The sequence below is a fragment of the Erpetoichthys calabaricus genome, chromosome 18, assembly GCF_900747795.2.
Source record: "Erpetoichthys calabaricus chromosome 18, fErpCal1.3, whole genome shotgun sequence".
NCBI classification, from domain to species: Eukaryota; Metazoa; Chordata; class Cladistia; order Polypteriformes; family Polypteridae; genus Erpetoichthys; species Erpetoichthys calabaricus.
The window spans coordinates 70083556-70104368 of NC_041411.2; the positions used below are offsets into that span (position 1 = coordinate 70083556).

Below are 20813 nucleotides of genomic sequence, written 5' to 3' on the forward strand. Positions count from 1 at the left end.
GTAGCCTTAAAACATTTTATTTTATTCCTTTTGGTCACCGTCTTACCCTAGTAACACTAAAAGTAAGGACTCCTGACTTGTCACGAGGGATGTCATCACCCCACCACAATAGACCCCCTCTTCGTTTAGCAATTAAAGGCCCTTTTAATATACTTAACTGCCAGGTTTTCACGTTGAGACTTTTCAAAGAATATTATTCTTACTAATGCTTGTTTTATTGATGACCATCCATCCTGCCAACACCGTCACCATGGCCAAGCAAAGATAATCAACCTTTTGACAATGCAGATGTCATATAGCATACAAATGAAATAGGAGAGATGTGTGTCTGTTATTCATCTTGGCATAATTCATACACAAGGTACATCTTGCATGTACAGTTAGCCTTCCTCTCGACCAGGGGTATCTTTCCCTGGTCCTGGTGGGCCGCAATGGCTGCAGGTTTTCATACTAACCATCTTTTTCATCCTCACCAGTGGCGCAGTGGTAACGCTGCTGCTTTGCAGTTAGGAGATTGTGGGTTCGCATCCCGGGTCCTCCCTGTGTGGAGAGCGCTTTTGAGTGGTGAGAAAAGCGCTATATACAGGTGCTGGTCATAAAATTAGAATATCATGACAAAGTTGATTTATTTCAGTAATTCCATTCAAAAAGTGAAACTTGTATATTAGATTCATTCATTACACACAGACTGATGTATTTCAAATGTTTATTTCTTTTAATGTTGATGATTATAACCGACAACTAATGAAAGTCCCGAATTCAGTATCTCGGAAAATTAGAATATCAATTAAGACCAATGCAAAAAAAGGATTTTTAGAAATGTTGGCCAACTGAAAGGTATGAACATGAAAAGTATGAGCATGGACAGCACTCAATATTTAGTTGGGGCTCCTTTGGCCTGGATTACTGCAGCAATGCGGCGTTGCATGGAGTCGATCAGTCTGGGACACTGCTCAGGTGTTATGAGAGCCCATGTTGCTCTGATAGTGGCCTTCAGCTCTTCTGAATTGTTGGGTCTGGCGTATTGCATCTCCCTCTTCACAATCTATGGGGTTAAGGTCAGGCGAGTTTGCTGGCCAATCAAGAACAGGGATACCATGGTCCTTAAACCAGGTACTGGTAGCTTTGGCACTGTGTGCAGGTGCCAGGTCCTGTTGGAAAATGAAATCTGCATCTCCATAAAGTTCGTCAGCAGCAGGAAGCATGAAGTGCTCTAAAACTTCCTGGTAGATGGCTGCATTGACCTTGGACCTCAGAAAACACAATGGACCAACACCAGCAGATGACATGGCACCCCAAACCATCACTGACTGTGGAAACTTTACACTGGACCTCACGCAACGTGGATTCTGTGCCTCTCCTCTCTTCCTCCAGACTCTGGGACCTTGATTTCCAAAGGAAATGCAAAATTTACTTTCATCAGAGAACATAACTTTGGACCACTCAGCAGCAGTCCAAAGGCGAGACGCTTCTGACGCTGTCTCTTGTTCAAGAGTGGCTTGACACAAGGAATGCGACAGCTGAAACCCATGTCTTGCATACGTCTGTGTGTGGTGGTTCTTGAAGCACTGACTCCAGCTGCAATCCACTCTTTGTGAATCTCCCCCACATTTTTGAATGGGTTTTGTTTCACAATCCTCTCCAGGGTGCGGTTATCTCTATTGCTTGTACACTTTTTTCTACCACATCTTGTCCTTCCCTTCGCCTCTCTATTAATGTGCTTGGACACAGAGCTCTGTGAACAGCCAGCCTCTTTAGCAATGACCTTTTGTGTCTTGCCCTCCTTGTGCAAGGTGTCAATGGTCGTCTTTTGGACAACTGTCAAGTCAGCAGTCTTCCCCATGATTGTGTAGCCTACAGAACTCGACTGAGAGACCATTTAAAGGCTTTTGCAGGTGTTTGGAGTTAATTAGCTGATTAGAGTGTGGCACCAGGTGTCTTCAATATTGAACCTTTTCACAATATTCTAATTTTCAAGATACTGAATTTGGGACTTTCATTCGTTGTCAGTTATAATCATCAAAATTAAAAGAAATAAACATTTGAAATACATCAGTCTGTGTGTAATGAATGAATCTAATATACAAGTTTCACTTTTTGAATGGAATTACTGAAATAAATCAACTTTGTCATGATATTCTAATTTTATGACCAGCACCTGTAAATGTAGAGAATTATTATTATTATTCTTAATTAGTGAGCCGTTTTTGCTGCTAATGAACTTGTTTTGCTCGTTTGACGTGACTCAGACCCCTTAGTTGTTTCTTTTTCTTTAATGAGCAGCCAAACAATAATGAAACACAAAATAAGCCCCCACATGACCAGCTAACCTGAAAATAAAGAAAGGTGAAGGTCTCGGTCATGTTGGTCAGCTCAGGTCACCAAAACATCATGACGGTGGTCTTAGAAAAAAAAGACAAAATCAACAGTCTGCTGTGGCGGAATGAGGGCAGCAACAAGTCATGATATTCAATAACGCCTTTAATTTAACGGTAAGGATTGGCTTCTCATTAAGAAACTGGTTGGAGTGAAATTGGCTGGAGTTTAACATTCCAAAGTAGCTGGTCATCCTTTGGCTTGTTTCACATCTCGTTTCTGTTTGGCTGCCATTTAATGAAGAAACGAATCAATTCGGAGAACCAAATCCTTAAAAACAGGGCTATTAAAATGAAGGGCAAAGGAGTTAATTAGCAGTGAAAACTGATCGCTGATTAAGAAAAGGGTTGGAATGAAAACCTGCAGCCACTGCGGCCCACCAGGACTAGAGCTGGACACCCCTGATTTAGACATTTTCTACAAGATAAGAGTACCCCCCTACATCAACATGAAGGGACAGAATGTTCTACATTTCCTCTGCACTCTGAAGAAATGGTTTTTGGTTCCTCACCTTGATTTGAATCTCACTTCATGTATCTTGGATTAACTTTGAGAAATGCTATGTGACAAATGTATGTAAGTGCATGTCTCCTATTGATGGTTTAAAAGAGAAAGACCCCAAAAAGCTTAGAAGCAGTCATTGAAGACCATGGCTGCATCCATGCTATGTTTTCACTTAAAATAGCATTTTTAAACCATTGGAAATTTGACAAATGAGAGGAGACCGTTCAGTCCAACAGGATTGTTTGTTTAGCTAACAGCTAAGCTGTCCCAGCTTCTCATCCCGGGTCTTCTTAAAAGGATGTCAAGGTCTGTGCTTCAACTCCATGGCTCGGTAGTTTGTTCCAGAGTCCCACAACTCTTTGTGCTTCCTGGATTAAATTCACTTCCTCTTAATTTGTACCGATGACCAGGGGCACGTGATCCCCAACCCTTTATTTGGAAAATGATCTCCGTCCACACTAGCCTCTTCACATCTCCTTTCACATTAAAATGACCAAAAACGCGTACGTTTTCATGGATCATGGCATAATTCAGTGAGAAAACACGTAAGAGATTAAAATTGACTTTATTATCCAAAAAAGTTCAAACTTGATTGTTTCATGTTGCGTGCATTATAATGAAGACAAGCTGGCATCACTTGTATTGGGTTGGCAGCAACGCATTCCCTATGAGTGTCCGATGCCGCTTGGAACACAGTATTCGGCAGGGTGGTGAGGGTCTAATATAAAATACTGTATATACTTACATATAAGTCAGGTCTTGAAACCCTAAAACTCGATCATAAAATCAGACCCCGACTTATATGCCCGTTCAAAAATGCGACACTTAAATTTTTTTTTTTTTCATCTTCTTGCCTCCTCCAATCTCGCTATCAGTTTCTCAGACGCGTCGAATTTTGTTGCAGCAGCGCAGTTACCAACTTCTTTCGCCACTTCAACGGCTTTTAATTTAAAACCAGCTTCATATTTTCTTCTGATTGAACGCTCCATCGTAGATAAGGGATACTCTTATGATAAAGGTATGTAAGGGTGTGAGATACAAAAAACACAAAACGGTGCAAACGTCACTTCGGAATAGTTTGGTATTACCGTCTGGTCACGTGGTTACTCTCTCAGGTGGGTGTTAGCATATCGTAATCTCTTGGACCAATAGCGTGAGTTTTCCGCATTCAACTTATACGACCAACATTATAAAATACCAGAAATTTATACAGTAAAACCAAACACCAGAGCGAGAGAACTTAAACGTGAGTATATACGGTTGTGATATTTGCCCGGACACCACCAGTTTGAAGACCACATCTTTATACAAAACTCTTGTTTATTTTCTACTTTAATTCAACACAACACAGTCCCGCACAACACACTGTGCCTCTAGCCCCGGTCACCTTTCTCTTGGGCCATCTCTCTCCTCGTCCCTGGGCAACCTGTCCTCTCTCTCCAGGAGCTTCATCCTGCTCCCGACTCCATCTCTCTGATAGGAGGGAAGCGGCCCCATTTATTCTCACCTGGATGAGCTCCAGGTGTTCTACCTGACGTGACATCCTGGTGTGGAGGAAGCGTCAGGAGAGCACCGGGAAGCACTCCGGGTGACCCTGGAAGGATCGTCCTCCATGGGTGTGGTGGAAGTAAATAAGTCCCAGGCTCCATGAGGCTCGGGGCGCCCCCTGGTGGTGGATACGGGCCTCCACGGACTTGAGCCTCCCTGCTCCCCTTCCGTGGCCCTCTTCTGCTCCAGGGCGGTTGCCCCCTCGTGGCCCGGAGGACAAATATGCCACCTCTTGGTCCCTCCAGGCGTCCCAGCCGGCTCTGACCCCCAGCCATGTACGACAACGGTACATAAAATGGTGAATTAGCTTTACAACATGAAAGGGGTGTGAAGCAAATACTTATCTCTCCGGACCCCTCACCATTCTTGAACATTGTGGAATGCCTGAGCAAGGGATGTCGATTACTCGTCTTGTTCCTTTCGGTGCCATTTTTGAATTCTGTCCAAACAGTTGGCAGCAATGGGAGTATCTGATTCCACCCAAGGAAGTCCTCACAGATTGAGCCACCTCTCATTTTGCATGTCTTGCTGGACAAAGGTAACGTTTTCCACATTTTTTCATTCTGAACTGTAATTATCTTAAAATAATTTTTTCTATTGAGCACCCTATTCCCTTTTCCATTAAACACTAGATTAAAAAAAAAACACAAAATAAAACAAAGGAACGATGTGAATAGCGATACTGTATAGTAATAACTGTTTTCCAGGAACCTGAATACAGTTTTAACAATGAAAATTGATTTGAGTATTTTGAACACAGCTTGGGGCATAAGCCAGAACCAAAAAATGTATTTTAAACTTGCCAACACTTGCAATATATACACTTTATGTATTCAGCTAATCATCTTTTAACGCCTATATGCGCAGAATGTGTGAATAAAAAAAAAAAAAAGGCTAAAGAATAAAAATTTGACATTTACTGAATGACTGATACTATGAATTTTTTACATGATAATCATATTGGCCTTATGGCGTAGTCGGTCGGATTTGAAAAGCAAAGGGACTTTTCCTATGCAGTAATGGTTTGAGTATTTATTTCAGATGTATTTTTGGTCACAATAAATATATGTGATTAAATTGAAGCAAACATCTTTAGTTATAGGATAGGTGAAAAGGCAAATTAGTGTTTAAAACGAAACTCCAAGTTGTCTTTATAACAAAGGTGAGTAGAAGAAAAGGTAAATGGTACACCTATTAGTGTTCTCTAGCAACAGAAAAACACTTAAATGAATAGCAAAGCAAATCATTTTGATTCCGTATAAAATGTGTCAAATATGTTGCTTAACAGCAGGGTAAAAGAAGGGATCTGAAAATAAGCAAATGATAAAATGTAGCCAATTTGTGTCAAGACGTTGCACGGTGAAGATGCTTCACAATAGGAGAGGGAATAAATAAGGAGTGAATGCATATCAAACTGGAGACAAATGAGTAGAATTTTTAAAGTGGATATTTACCTCCCCGTAAACAGTGATTGTTGACTTGTGTGGGTGTATGTGCGTTTCATAGATTATTTTTTTTTTTTGTCTTTTATATGCGCTTGATAGAGTGAGAATCGACCTCACATGGCAAAGTGAAATCAGATAGTTTTTGTATTTTTAAAGATTTTTTTTTGATGAATAACGACACAGGAGGTTAATCATACAATTTCAAGCAATACATTGCAATCCTTTTTTTTTTTCTAATGTATTTGTCATAAGACGTCGATGTCAAACTGTTTCCCGACTTTCTGAGTCACCCAGAAGGAAAAGGAACCCCAGTTCTGAAATGGATGGGAGTTGGGCTACATAAGGATATGCTGGTAACAAGAATCACTTAAGGTGGACTTCTTCCTCGTGCCAAGTGCTCGAGTGAAGCTATAAAGTAAAGAGAATGACTGACTGAGCTCGCAAATGTAAATTACAGTCCCCTTCAATTTTAAATGACCTCAGAAGTGCTTTCAAATGAAAAGAAATTCTCCTACAAGGCGAGCGCGAGTCAGCAGACAATTTAGATCTGCTCAAACCACAGGCTACGTGGACTGAATCTTCACAGATGTAAAATGTCATCCACATGCGAACTTCATCCAATTCTGGATTGTTTAACCCGGAGTTTATCCGCAGAGCATCTGGTTCAAGGCAGAAACTAACCCTGGACAGAATGCCAGCACGCGTAACTAATTTTAATTTGTTTCTGGGTTTTCTCATCAAACATGTTTAGAAATGGATTGAAATTCTTAAATTGAATAAGCTTTGGACTTGTCGAGAGATGGTTTGGCTTTCATTTTTGTACTGCTTGAGTATGGAATTGGAGAAAAGAGTTGGCAGTGAAAGCTCAGTTGATGGAAGATAAACTGTTTTGTGTTCTATTAAATAAAATGAAGTCACGTATTCTGCTACATTGTTGTTTATCATGGCGCCAGGGAGTGGCGGCTATACAAGCAAGAATTTCACTGTACTCTCTAAAGTTGTCGATACTTACGTACACTACCTTCTCAAAACCCCTTAATCCATGTCTAGATTTCAGTGTAGTACGGGGGTGTTGTACCATGTTAGCCATTATGAATGTAGTGAGAAGTCAAGCAAAATGACACCTTTTATTGGCGAACTGAAAAGATTACAATATGCAAGCTTTCGAGGCAACTCAGGCCCCTTCTTCAGGCAAAATGTTCTATACATTCTATATCTATCTCTCTGGCTGGGCCACTCAAGGACATTCACAGAGTTGTCCTGAAGCCACTCCTTTGATATCTTGGCTGTGTCCTTAGGGTCGTTGTCCTGCTGAAAGATGAGAGCGCTCTGGAGCAGGTTATCATCCAGGATGTCTCTGTACATTGCTGCAGTCATCTTTTCCTTTATCCTGACTAGTCTCTCAGTTCCTGCCGCTGAAAGACATTCCCACAGCATGATGCTGCCACCACCATGCTTCACTGTAGGGATGGTATTGGCCTGGTGATGAGCGGTGCCTGGTTTCCTCCAAACGTGACGCCTGGCATTCACACCAAAGAGTTCAATCTTTGTCTCATCAGACCAGAGAATTTTCTTTCTCATGGTCTGAGAGTCCTTCAGGTGCCTTTTGGCAAACTCCAGGCGGGCTGCCATGTGCCTTTTACTAAGGAGTGGCTTCCGTCTGGCCACTCTACCATACAGGCCTGATTGGTGGTTGTCCTTCTGGAAGGTTCTCATGTCTCCACAGAGGACCTCTGGAGCACGGACAGAGTGACCAACCTCCCTGACTAAGGCCTTTCTCCCCCGATCACTCAGTTTAGATGGCTGGCCAGCTCTAAAAAGAGTCCTGGTGGTTTCGAACTTCTTCCACTTACAGATGATGGAGGCCACTGTGCTCACTGGGACCTTCAAAGCAGCAGAAATTTTTCTGTAACCTTCCCCAGATTTGTGCCTTGAGACAATCCTGTCTCAGAGGTCTACAGACAATTCCTTTGACTTCATGCTTGGTTTGTGCTCTGACATGAACTGTCAACTGTGGGACCTTATATAGACAGGTGTGTGCCTTTCCAAATCATGTCCAGTCAAATGAATTTACCACAGGTGGACTCCAATGAAGCTGCAGAAACATCTCGAGGATCATCAGGGGAAACAGGATGCACCTGAGCTCAATTTTGAGCTTCACGGCAAAGGCTGTGAATACTTATGTACATGTGCTTTCTCAATTTTTTTATTTTTAATAAATTTGCAAAAATCCCAAGTAAACTTTTTTCACGTTGTCATTATGGGGTGTTGTGTGTAGAATTCTGAGGGAAAAAATGAATTTAATCCATTTTGGAATAAGGCTGTAACATAACAAAATGTGGAAAAAGTGATGCGCTGTGAATACTTTCCGGATGCACTGTATATGTAATCTCTCTATCGGGGGGGAACCCAAAAATTCTCAAAACTGGTTTAAAAAAAAAAAAAAAAAAAACTATTATAAAACTTAGCACTCCCATTACCATTTCTTGTACCCATCTTTTGTTACCATGTCTAGAGCCTCCTGGATTTCTTCCATTGTAGCCAATCATCTTCCTTTCAGTCTCAATTTTAATTACGGGAGTATAGAAAGTCCCAGAGAGTAAGATCTGACGATTATGGGGGATGCAAAGCAACAACCACATTGTTTTTGGTCAAAGATTCTTTGACTGCCCACATGTTATGTGCAGGTGCTTTGTCATAGTGCAAAATCCAAGTTTGGGTGCATCACTTCTTCAGACATTTTTTACTTTCTCGTATACGAATTATACGGAAAGTATTGTAATCGTCCAAAAATTCGACTTTGAGATTTTGATGAATCTCGAAGTTTTAGACCTCCCAAAGTCCAGAAATACCATTTTTGGAATTATGTTTGTGTGTGTGTGTGTCTATGTAAACATGATAACTTGAGTACACTTTCACTTTGGTCAACCACTTTTTGCTTACAAGTATTAGGTACAAAAACTTTTTTTATTCATGCAGCTGCACAGTCAGATTTATTCAACTTTACTTTTATAATAATTGTTTAATATATTATTAATCTGATTTGATTTGTTATTGATGGTTATTTAATGTACATAATATAAAAATATAATCATTGTTTTGCAGTTTACTCCGCAAATATCTGAGTATACGAGAAAGTCGAGGGGAGACCACTGACGATTTTTTTTCTCCCCCTGATGCTTTTCTGTAGAGGCCTTGGAAGTTTGTTCCCTGTGGAGAGACTGTTAAGACATTTGATGCAATGTCACTGATTATGTACAAGCCTGTCAATGCGATTATCGTTGTGTATTAAAAATCCGTTGTGGGCGGCGTGGACAAAATTAATTGCCCAAGTCATGCTGCAGACTAATCACCAGACATATGCCCTTCATCAACTCCTCACGATGCTGATTAACCAGACTGTAGGCATATGATACCTAGTAGCGTATTGGATCACTACTTCCTACTCTCACACTATTGGCCATTTCCGGTAATTTTAGGGCCCTCCTTGTACTGTACATACAGGTAGCCCTCTGAACATTTGCTGAAAGTGTTTGTTAATGGAAATATCAGCAAAAATACGTAATACTTATTTTAGAGAAAAACATTTCAGACATACTAATGAAATGACATTGAAGCAATATTGCTGTACTTCAAATCATAAAACCCAATTTAAATGAAAGTAAACCACGGTTATGCAGAGCATGTTGATGTTCTGCTTAAACATCCCACTGTTTTTGATGATGGTACAGTACATGACTAAAACAAAAGGGTCATTTCTATTTTGATTATTGGTAATGTTCCAATCATGTTTAATAGGGTCGATACTGATCTCTGATTTCATGTTACTGAATTGGCAGATTTCGATACAAATTCCATTTTTTTTATCCCTTTTAACATATTTTACACTAAGCTCCTGCATAACCAGATGCATAGAAGTCTTATGTTCCATATTAAAGTGTTAACTTTAGTATTTTTATAGTTAATTTAGAGAGCACAGGTGTTACCTATTCATTTTTTATTGACAAAATGAAATTCTGCAGGCCACGTTGGCGGTGAGGTTTAATGGGGTAGGTTTGTTACCCTTTAGCTCAGATAATCTGATTTTTAGTTTGACATATGCAGTACACAAAGTGTTTAAGCATTTTTTTTTGCATGGCTTTAACATTTAATTCAGCTTAGAGGTTTTTAATAATGTACCAAAGTGTCATGCTGATTTCTTTCATCAGAAAAAGCTGCCAGTGGTGAATTGTATGGCATTGCTATCAAACTGGAAGCGGGAAATTCTCCATGGAGGCAGACTGATTCTTTCATTTGAGTACTGATTAACTGTAGTTATCCCCGCTCCCCACCATCCATCTTGTGTACTTTATTTTAAAAATGGTAAAATGTATTACCATGTAAACACAAAGAATTTTATGTTAAATTATGGATTAGCTAGATATAATAAACAAAGTAACTTTTCTTGTTTCACACCCATTGAGAAGCATCTTGGGGGCGGGTGTCTCGATGCTTGCAAGGCCCCTTCTTGATTCTGTATAATTGGGGTCTGCTCTGGTGGATGTTACCAGTGCTTTTCATGTGGATGATTCAGTGAGAATATCGGCAATTGGTGGTGGGAGCACCTGGAGAAGCTCCTAAACTCTTGTTGACATTCTCTTCAATGGGGGTTTGGGTTCATTTCTGTGGGTGCTGTTCCTCTGGTGATGGATAAGATGCATGAAGTGTGAAATTCCTAAGGTATGTTTTGGTTAGTGTGTGTGTCTGATATTTCATGGAGGACATTATTATATGTACTAAGGTGTTTTATACCCGTGAAGGAGAACTCCTACAAGATGTTGATCCTGATCCTTGCAATGTAGATTTTCTCCAGACTCTGGGCCAGAGATTTTCTTTGTTGTCCTTGCTCACTATCTGAGAAGTTGCTAGTCCTTCCAATGTGTGTGCTTTTTGTCTAGGAAGGGGTTCAACACTATTATTTAAAAACAGATTAGATGACAATGTCACCTCACCTTTAATCTGTTGTTAGGTTAAGTCTGAAGGAGGGAAATGAACATTTTGCACTGGAAAGGTGCATGATGGGTGGTAAGAGGCATTGCTAGGGCCATACCAACCACACAAACTTGCCTGAGTACAAAGAAGAAGATGACGTATTTTGGAGACCTCAGATTGTAGGTGGTGTCATGGTAGACTAGGGTTGTATGGTACGAGGGGGGACCCAAAAATAACCGGAAATATTTTTAAAACGTGTTTAATTTAATTTTCTGTACAAACTACAATTAGTCTCCTTCAAAGTACTCTCCATTGACGGAAATACACTTATCTAACCGTTTGTTCCATTGTTCGAAACATTTTTTAAATTCGTCTGAAGTAATGCCCATTAATGCTCTGGTCGTTTCTTGTTTTACCTCTTCGACGTCAGCAAAACGCCTTCCTTTCAAGTCTTTTTTTCATCCGAGGGAACAAAAAGAAATCACACGGAGCTAAATCCAGTGAGTAGAGTGGGTGGTTCAGGGTTGTCATACCGTTTCTTGCCAAAAATTGGCGAATGCTGAGAGCAGTGTGAGATGGAGCGTTGTCATGATGAAAGAACCAATCGCCCGACTCCCACAAATCAGGGCGTTTCCTTCTCACAATGTTGCGTAACCTACTTTTACAAAAAAATTCACTGAACACAAGCACAACCTTCCAGACTGATGGCACTTGCCAGACTGACTTGTGAGGAGTGTAACTAGATTGCCCTAGCGGCCCAACCACGTACTACAAGTACCAACCTAACAACAACAAAATTCCGGTTATTTTTGGGTCCCCCCTCATATACGGATACTGGAAAAGTACCAAAAAACCCACATTTTAATATGGTACGGTACCAGCATTTTGGAATTTTCATTACCAGAAGTAAACATAACTTTCCTCTCGATTCCACTCTCCCCACACCATGACACTCTCTATTGCAGTTGTGTATAAAGATTCATTTCTTCGACTTTACTTGCTGATTATACCGTTTGCACAAATGTCTGTCCACCATTAGCTGGAAACGTACAGTAAATCAGTTTGGGGATTGCAAAGTGGGTACAGTTGACCATATTCACCTGACCTTGACCACTCATAAATGATTTTACAGATGTCTCGTACTATGTGGCACATATTAGAATTGGGATGAAAATCAAATATAGTCAAAACTCATTGACTGCGGGTAACGTTCCTGAAAAACCCTACATAAACAGAAAACGTGGATACTGAAGCATCAATCCTATAGGGGAAAATTGGATAAGATTCCAACAGATCCTATTGGCCAATATACAGTGGGTACGGCAAGTATTCAGACCCCCTTCAATTTTTCACTCTTTGTTATATTGCAGCCATTTGCTAAAATCATTTACATTAATTTTTTTCCTCATTAATGTACACACAGCACCCCATATTGACAGACAAAAAAAAGAATTTTTGAAATTGTTGCAGATTTATTAAAAAAGAAAAACTGAAATATCACATGGCCCTAAGTATTCAGACCCTTTGCTCAGTATTTAGTAGAAGCACCCTTTTGAGCTAATACAGCCATGAGTCTTCTTGGGAAAGATGCAACAAGTTTTTCACACCTGGATTTGGGGATCCTCTGCCATTCCTCCTTGCAGATCCTCTCCAGTTCTGTCAGGTTGGATGGTAAACGTTGGTGGAGAGCCATTTTTAGGTCTCTCCAGAGATGCTCAATTGGGTTTAAGTCAGGGCTCTGGCTGGGCCATTCAAGAACAGTCAGAGTTGTTGTGAAGTCACTCCTTCGTTATTTTAGCTGTGTGCTTAGGGTCATTGTCTTGTTGGAAGGTAAACCTTCGGCCCAGTCTGAGGTCCTTAGCACTCTGGAGAAGGTTTTTGTCCAGGATATCCCTGTACTTGGCCACATTCATCTTTCCCTCGATTGCAACCAGTTGTCCTGTCCCTGCAGCTGAAAAACACCCCCACAGCATGATGCTACCACCGCCATGCTTCACTGTGGGGACTGTATTGGACAAGTGATGAGCAGTGCCTGGTTGTCTCCACACATACCGCTTAGAATTAAGGCCAAAAATTTCTATCTTGGTCTCATCAGAGCAGAGAATCTTATTTCTCACCATCTCAGAGTCCTTCAGGTGTCTTTTAGCAAACTCCATGCAGGCTGTCATGTGTCTTGCACTGAGGAGAGGCTTCGACAGGCCACTCTGTCATAAAGCCCTGACTGGTGGAGGGCTGCAGTGATGGTTGACTTTCTACAACTTTCTCCCATCTCCTGACTGCATCTCTGGAGCTCAGCCAAAGTGATCTTTGGGTTCTTCTTTACCTCTCTCACCAAGGCTCTTCTCCCCCGGTAGCTCAGCTTGGCCGGATGGCCAGCTCTAGGAAGGGTTCTGGTCGTCCCAAACGTCTTCCATTTAAGGATTATGGAGGCCACTGTGCTCTTGGGAACCTTAAGTGCAGCAGAAATTTTTTTGTAGCCTTGGCCAGATCTGTGCCTTGCCACAATTCTGTCTCTGAGCTCTTCAGGCAGTTCCTTTGACCTCATGATTCTCATTTGCTCTGACATGCATTGTGAGCTGTAAGGTCTTATATAGACAGGACTCAAATGAAGGTGATCTCAAGGATGATCAGAAGAAATGGAAAGCACCTGAGTTAAATATATGAGTGTCACAGCAAAGGGTCTGAATACTTAGGACCATGTGATATTTCAGTTTTTCTTTTTTAATAAATCTGCAACAATTTCAAAAATTCTTTTTTTTGTCTGTCAATATGGGGTGCTGTGTGTACATTAATGAGGAAAAAAATTAATTTAAATGATTTTAGCAAATGGCTGCAATATAACAGAGTGAAAAATTGAAGGGGGTCTGAATACTTTCCGTACCCACTGTACTTTTGATACCCATTGCCATAAACGTACACTTTCATGTATTGACATTTCAAGTAAGTTCATCACAACCTGTCCCCTCCTGTGCACCACCTGGATTAAGACCTGCATGGGAAAATAGGTCATGCAGACACACCAACCCTCCATTCTTACACCCTCAAGGCTCGGTAATGATCCTTCTGTAGGTTTACCTATGGAAGCTTTGTTTCGATTTTTACTTCTTCTAGATAGTGAATTTGATCGCCTTTTTGGTGCTTCACCAGTGGCCACAAGCAATCACAGCAGGGCTGATTTGGGGATCTCACCATTAAAATGATTCGTAGACACAGGCAGTGAGTACAATGGGCAGAGACTTAGGGTGTACTCGCACTGGCAATTCATTCTGTGCCCGAGCACATTTGTCCGCATGTAACCCCGCAAAGTCTAGTTCATTTGACTAGTGTGATTGCTCCATACCGTGTCCTGGTCCACTTGGAAGATGTGGGCCCGAGCATGGTTCAGTAGCATTTGGAAACCGTGTGAATGCTAAACGTGCTCAAACACGGAAAACAGACATGATGTCAATGCTGCAACAGGACAGATAGTTTAATTTTCATTTCCTTCAATATCTTTTGAGTTAAAAACAGGTTTTTACTCAACTTACACATGAATGTGAATTGTAATTGGCAAGAAAAGCTGCAGATTCTTCCCTTAACATCATTTGCCTTGCAAAAATCTTCTTGTACGTGTATTAACAGTAAAACGCCGTGCCGCACACTCAGTAAATCTGTAAGAGGGTCGAGCGTTATCCTGCCCTACACGACTCCAAAACAACCGTAAAATAAGTAAAATCATTTTGACATGTATGCTGTCACATCATGTTCGGATCTTGTTTTTGCTTTAAACAAAGTCACATGGTCATGACGAAAACGTCCGCAGGCCCAGAATGTTAAGTGCAGTGTGAGTGCAGGCCAGCGTGGGAGTTTGGAGGGGGGACAATTGCACTTGGGCACAGTACAAAACAAACGGGCCTAGTGTGAGTACACCCTTAATCAGTGCCAGCTTGTGACCTTCACTTACTGGGAATTCCGCGTTTGTAGGGAACAACCATTAGCCCTGGAGTTTAGTGGCTTGCCAACGCCTGTTAGCGTCACTGACTTGAACTAGTCAGTGTAGCATGTGTGAAGCCTTGGAACGTAACCTGGAAATATTTTGGACGATTTCAAACGAGACAGACGTGCTCGATAAAAGATTTTAAGTTGAATAATTGAATGTTTTGCACATATGGAGCTCAAATGAATTCTGAGTGTGGCTGCCTTACACTCCATTTCTGAAATGTTGAGTAAGAGATCCTTTTCCCACTGTGCTCTGGGATCTTTAAAAGGAAGGGACCGTAAAATGTTTTTATATATGACAGGAATGCTGTCTGGGAATTCCTTGTTTGTAGGGAACAATCATAAGCCCTAGAGTTCAGCGGCTTGCCAACGCCTCTTCAGTGTAGCATACGTGAAGCCTTGGACATCTGAGGGCATCACGGATATGTTACTGCTCAGTCTTGCATGTCGCTGCTGCATAATAGGCCTCACCAAATTTTTTTTCCACTCTGCTTGGCCACAAATAGGTACGAGTACAACCCAGGTATTGCAAAATATATTATTCTTTAATAATAGTGGATGAGCAAATCTGAGGGAACAGAATCTGTAGATAGTGGGGATTCATGGTAACTTAATTCACACAATATTTTTAATAGTGTAAGTTGTGACAATTGTCCTCCTCACAGATGACCTTTTCTAGCCATGTTTGATCAAAACAGTGTTAACAGTGGTATCCTGGAGTACAGTAATTTCTTTCACCCTACCATGTCTATATTACTAAACGAAGGTTGTATACATGCACGGATGCCAGACGCACCGAAGCGCATGCACACTGCGCCCCAGTGTCAAACCCAGCGGCTTCCCAGAGTCAGTAGGTGGCGCCCAAACAACACAACACAACCTGTAAACTAAACTTCACGTCACAATACAACCGCCACCTGAACGCGACCGCCCACACCACCTCATACACCACCTTCATTTAGTAATGTACCCCTCCAAGCCCAGGTCCGCCGCCATCGTCACTTCAGCACGGGAATCCGCCGCCATCAGCAAACGACTTCTAGCTAACGACACAGCCATAGAAAAACAAAACTAGTCCACATGGATAAAAACAATAAACGAAGGTACCTACAACGCGCTTCTGAAACACCAGAACCAGACAAGTCACGGCTCCAAAAAGAAACCGCTTTAGTATAAATATGTTTATTTAATTAAATGAAAAATTTGCTAGGACGCACCCACCCTCCTTGATTTTTCTTCCCTCCAAATATCAGAGGATTTGCGATTCTTCCGAGAATCACGGGTTTGCTGGTTAAGTTTATAATGTTGATAGCAAGAAGGTGTCCACCAATTCGATCTCTGAGCAGATTGTAGATCTTACATTGTTTTTACTTTTTCTTATCTGTGCCATTTTCTTTTTATTTTATCTTTTATTGAATTTAATAAAAACATATAACATTCCATACAATCAAGTCAAACTTAACAAAGCTAAATTCATATTAATCCCTACCCATGAAAAAGAGAGGAAGGCCAACAGCCAGAGCAAAACTGTTGAGAATCGTTAAGAGGGAAAAGGAGTCTTTTCCCCCCAGACAAATGCGAATTCTAAAATATTATTGATTAGGTCCTGCCAGGTTTTAAAAACGTTTTGTACAGATAGTCTAAGTGAGAATTCGATATTTTCCAATTTCAAATTGTATGCAACATCAGTTACCCACTGACTTAAAAGAGGTGGGCTAGGATTCTACCAGTTGAGCAAGACAGGTCTACGTGCTAATAGTGAAGTAATAAAGACCATTACGGTTTTTTTGCCCTACTCCACTTTAAGCCCATCTGACAGCCCACCAACCACAGCTGTTAATGGATTGGGAGGGATTGTGACACCACGGATCTCTGATTGGCATTTAAAAAATTTTTGTCCAGAATGATGTTAATTTGGTGCAGGCCCAAAACGTGTGGCCCAATGAGGCTGGAGCTCGATTGCAACGTTTGCAGGTTGGCTCTTGCTCTGAAAACATTTTGGACAACTTTAAATGAGACAGATGTGCTTAAAATAAAAGATTTTAAGTTGAGTAATTGAATGTTTTTTATATATATATATATATATATATATATATATATATATATATATATATATATTCATTGCATTCATAGTCTGAATCACAATCTGATTGTATGGGTGGTTACCTACCAGGTAACGCTTGTGGTTGGTCAGCAAGTCGGCTAACATCCGCCATGATGCCCTCAGTTGTGAGAAGCAGATCATAGAATGGTTGAAATAGTTTACTGTCAAATAATGCAAAGAGTACACAACACGTGTTTCGCCCTAATTCTGGGCTCATCAGGCGTACACACTCTACTGCACTCCCTCTCGGGAATCGAACCTTGGACGTCAGCGCTAGAGGCGAAGCCCCTAACGTTGCGCCACAGCATGTGGTTCGTTTATTTGACAGCATGTAGATCGGGGTAATTACATTCATTGCATTCGTAGTCTGAATCACAATCTGATTATATGGGTGGTTACCTACCAGGTAACGCTTGTGGTTGGTCAGCAAGTCGGCTAACATCCGCCATGATGCCCTCAGTTGTGAGAAGCAGATCATAGAATGGTTGAAATAGTTTGCTGTCAAATAATGCAAAGAGTACGCGACACGTGTTTTGCCCTAATTCTGGGCTCATCAGCCGTACACACTCTACTGCACTCCCTCTCGGGAATCGACCCTAGACATATATATATATATTATAGAAATGCTGTCTAAATCCCCATGACTGATCAATATCTCTTCTGGAATAGAAATAGGTGGGAGGTGAGGAAAACTGGGCAGATCTCGTTTAGCAAAGTTTCTAATTTGGAGATAATGGAAAAATTGTGTTGATGGGAGACTACATTTAGAGTATAATTGTTCTTACGATGCAAAGACATTATTTATATACAAATCTCTAAATGATTTAATCCCAGACGTTTACCAATATAATTTTGAGAGGGTGGAAAAAGATAGTTATCATGTAGAGGTGCCGCAGATAAAATATTCTCTAACTTAAATGTTCCATATTCTGAGTGAATGAAGGATAAATGGGTTGTTAAGTATATTGACCATACCAATACGTGCCATTTTCTTTTCTTGCAGATCACTGAAGCTGGAAAAGAAAGTCTGCCTTCCTGGTTACACTGGGATCCTCACAGTTATACCCTACAAGGCCTTCCACTAGAAGCGGACAAAGGCATCGTTTACATATCGGCCTCCGTGATGGATGTAGCAGCGAATGGAAGTTACATTTCTCGAACAACGGATGTTTTCTCCATAGAGGTCCATCCAGAAGAGCATGCGGATACAGACCCTGGGCAGTTTGGTGTTCATTCAGCAAATGAGGTCCAGCCTTTTATTTGTGGAACTGAGGAGCCCGTTACTATTTTGACTGTGATCCTGGACGCAGATTTAACTAAAATGACCTCCAGACAACGTGTAGAACTGCTGACTAGAATGAAAAAATTTTCAGATGTGAGTCTTCAGAATATGAAGCTTTTACCCGTTGTAAATAACCGACTTTTTGACATGTCTGCCTTTATGGCTGGCCCAGGTAATGCCAAGAAAGTAGTAGAGAACGGAGCATTGCTCTCGTGGAAACTTGGATGCTCCCTAGATCAAAGTAACGTCCCTGACATTCGAAGTGTGGAAATGCCAGCCAAAGAAGGTACCATGTCCGCGCAGCTGGGCTACCCTGTTGTGGGCTGGCATATAGCAAACAAAAAGCCCCATGCACCAAAACGGATTAGACGGCAGCTTTTTGCCACACCCACTCCAATAACTGGGGTCTTACTTCCAACCACAGCTCCCCAAGAACCTCCAACTCGAATTGTGCCAACTCTCACTTCTCCTTCAATTGCCCCAACTACAGAAACTATTGCTCCACCAGTCAGAGGCCCCGTCCCACTACCTGGAAAGCCTACAGTAACCATTAGAACTAGAGACCCTATTGCCCACACACCAACTCTGGGGCCTGTCCAGCCTACCAGAGTGATGGAAACCACCAGCACAATACCCATTCAGCCTACTGTGACAAGGCCCGGTTACACAGAGCAGACGGCTGTGGTGACACCCCCAACTACCAAGAAGCCCAAAGTTCCAGGAAAACCCCGAACAACTCCTACTTCTACCTTGGCAACCACAACAAAAAGAATTAAGAAGCCAAAAACTCCTCGTCCAGAGGATTCTTCCAAAAGTCCAAGCACAAAAATGGACACTACTACTCCAACTACACCCAGGCGTACCACTCCAGCTGTCGTACTGGCTGATGATAATACGCCTCCAGTGCTGAGGAACCATATCGACCGGGTCGATGCCTGGGTAGGTACATACTTTGAGGTAAAGATTCCTTCCGACACATTCTATGACCATCAGGATGGTACTACGGACAAATTACGCCTGACTCTGAAACTGAACCGGCAGCTGGGGGTCAGCGAGAATTCTTGGGTTCAGTTTAATAGCACCAGCCAGCTCATGTATGGCCTTCCTGATCTACCACATATGGGTAAACATGAGTATTTCATGCATGCTACTGATAAGGGAGGCCTTAATGCTGTGGATGCCTTTGAGATCCACGTTCACAGACGACCTCATAGCGACAAGCCGCCTGCGCGCTTCAGTGCCCGTTTTCAAGGTGACCCTCGGTCTGTAACTAATGATATACACAAGAAGATTCTTCTGGTCAAGAAGCTGGCATATGCATTTGGAGACCGAAACAGTAGCACTATTACTCTGCAGAACATCACCAAGGGCTCAGTTGTGGTGGAGTGGACAAACAATAGCTTGCCGCAGGATCCGTGCCCTAAAGAACTGATCCAGGCTTTGAGTAAAAGAATTGCAGATGATCAAGGCAAACCGAGCCAGCTCTTCCATGGTACAATGGAGCCAGATTTTCAGCCAATGGGTATTAATGTCACAGGAACGGGGAGCTGTAAAAACTACATATTTGTGCCAGTCAGTATCGTTAAAGTTGTTCCGGAGACCACGGTAGCAGTTCCTGTAGAAGACATGGGCAGACAGAGCACCGACGATGTTTATCTTCACACGGTTATCCCGGCGGTGGTTGTCGCGGCCATTTTACTCATTGCCGGCATCATCGCAATGATCTGCTATCGTAAAAAACGTAAAGGAAAACTGACCATCGAAGATCAGGCAACTTTCATCAAGAAAGGCGTGCCGATCATCTTTGCAGATGAGTTGGATGACTCGAAGCCGCCTCCGTCATCTAGCATGCCGCTCATCCTGCAGGAGGAGAAGCCTCCCCTACCCCCTCCCGAGTACCCTAACATGGCTAGCCCCGAGACCACTCCCTTAAATCAGGACCTCTTGGGAGAATACACTCCACTCCGGGATGAGGATCCCAGTGCCCCCCCTTACCAGCCTCCCCCTCCCTTCACTGCCCCCATGGAAGGGAAGGGCTCTCGCCCAAAGAATATGACCCCGTACAGATCACCACCTCCCTACGTGCCACCCTAACAGCATCACGGACCTCCAGGGTAGGAGGGACATTTTTAGCTCCAAGCCAGTGTTGTCTGTTCAGAAAGAGTGTGAGGGTGGGATGGGGTGGTATGACGGGGGGGGGGGAGGGGGGGGGTTCTACATTGGTAAGGGTGGGGGGGGATGGTTGGGAGAAGGGTTACTGAAAGAACAAGCCTGCAAAAAAAAAAAATAAATAAAGTAGTCGTCGATGTGAGGAACTTCAGCTCTCTGATGGTGCTAATCCACGAGTGAAAAACGGCATCATGGGAGATTCGGATAACCCAGAATTTTTTTTTTTTTTTTTTTTTTTTTCGGTTTGTTTTGGAGAGATGGGGGGGATAGGAGGGACTTTTTTTTTTTTTTTTTCCCCTCTGCCTTTTTTGACTTGGTGTTTGACTTTCTGCCTAACAGCACCCTTCTGTTCTGTTATTTTTTTTTTTGTAATCACAAGGCTATTTTTAAAAGATATTAAAAAAAAAAAAAAAAAAAAGTAATAATGCCAAATGGG

General features: G+C 41.9%; 1 protein-coding gene across 2 annotated transcripts in view; it reads left to right on the top strand.

The window, feature by feature from the left end:
* dag1 (dystroglycan 1) overlaps positions 1 to 20377 on the top strand; it is a 112771-nt gene extending 92394 nt beyond the window's left edge. For both annotated transcript variants that reach the window (XM_028824323.2, XM_051921430.1), the window contains exon 3: positions 17930 to 20377. In XM_028824323.2, coding sequence (XP_028680156.2) covers positions 17930 to 20302 — 2373 coding nt within the window. In that variant the 3' untranslated portion in view covers positions 20303 to 20377. The remainder of the gene's footprint in view (positions 1 to 17929) is intronic.
* The last annotated feature ends 436 nt before the right edge of the window (positions 20378 to 20813 follow it).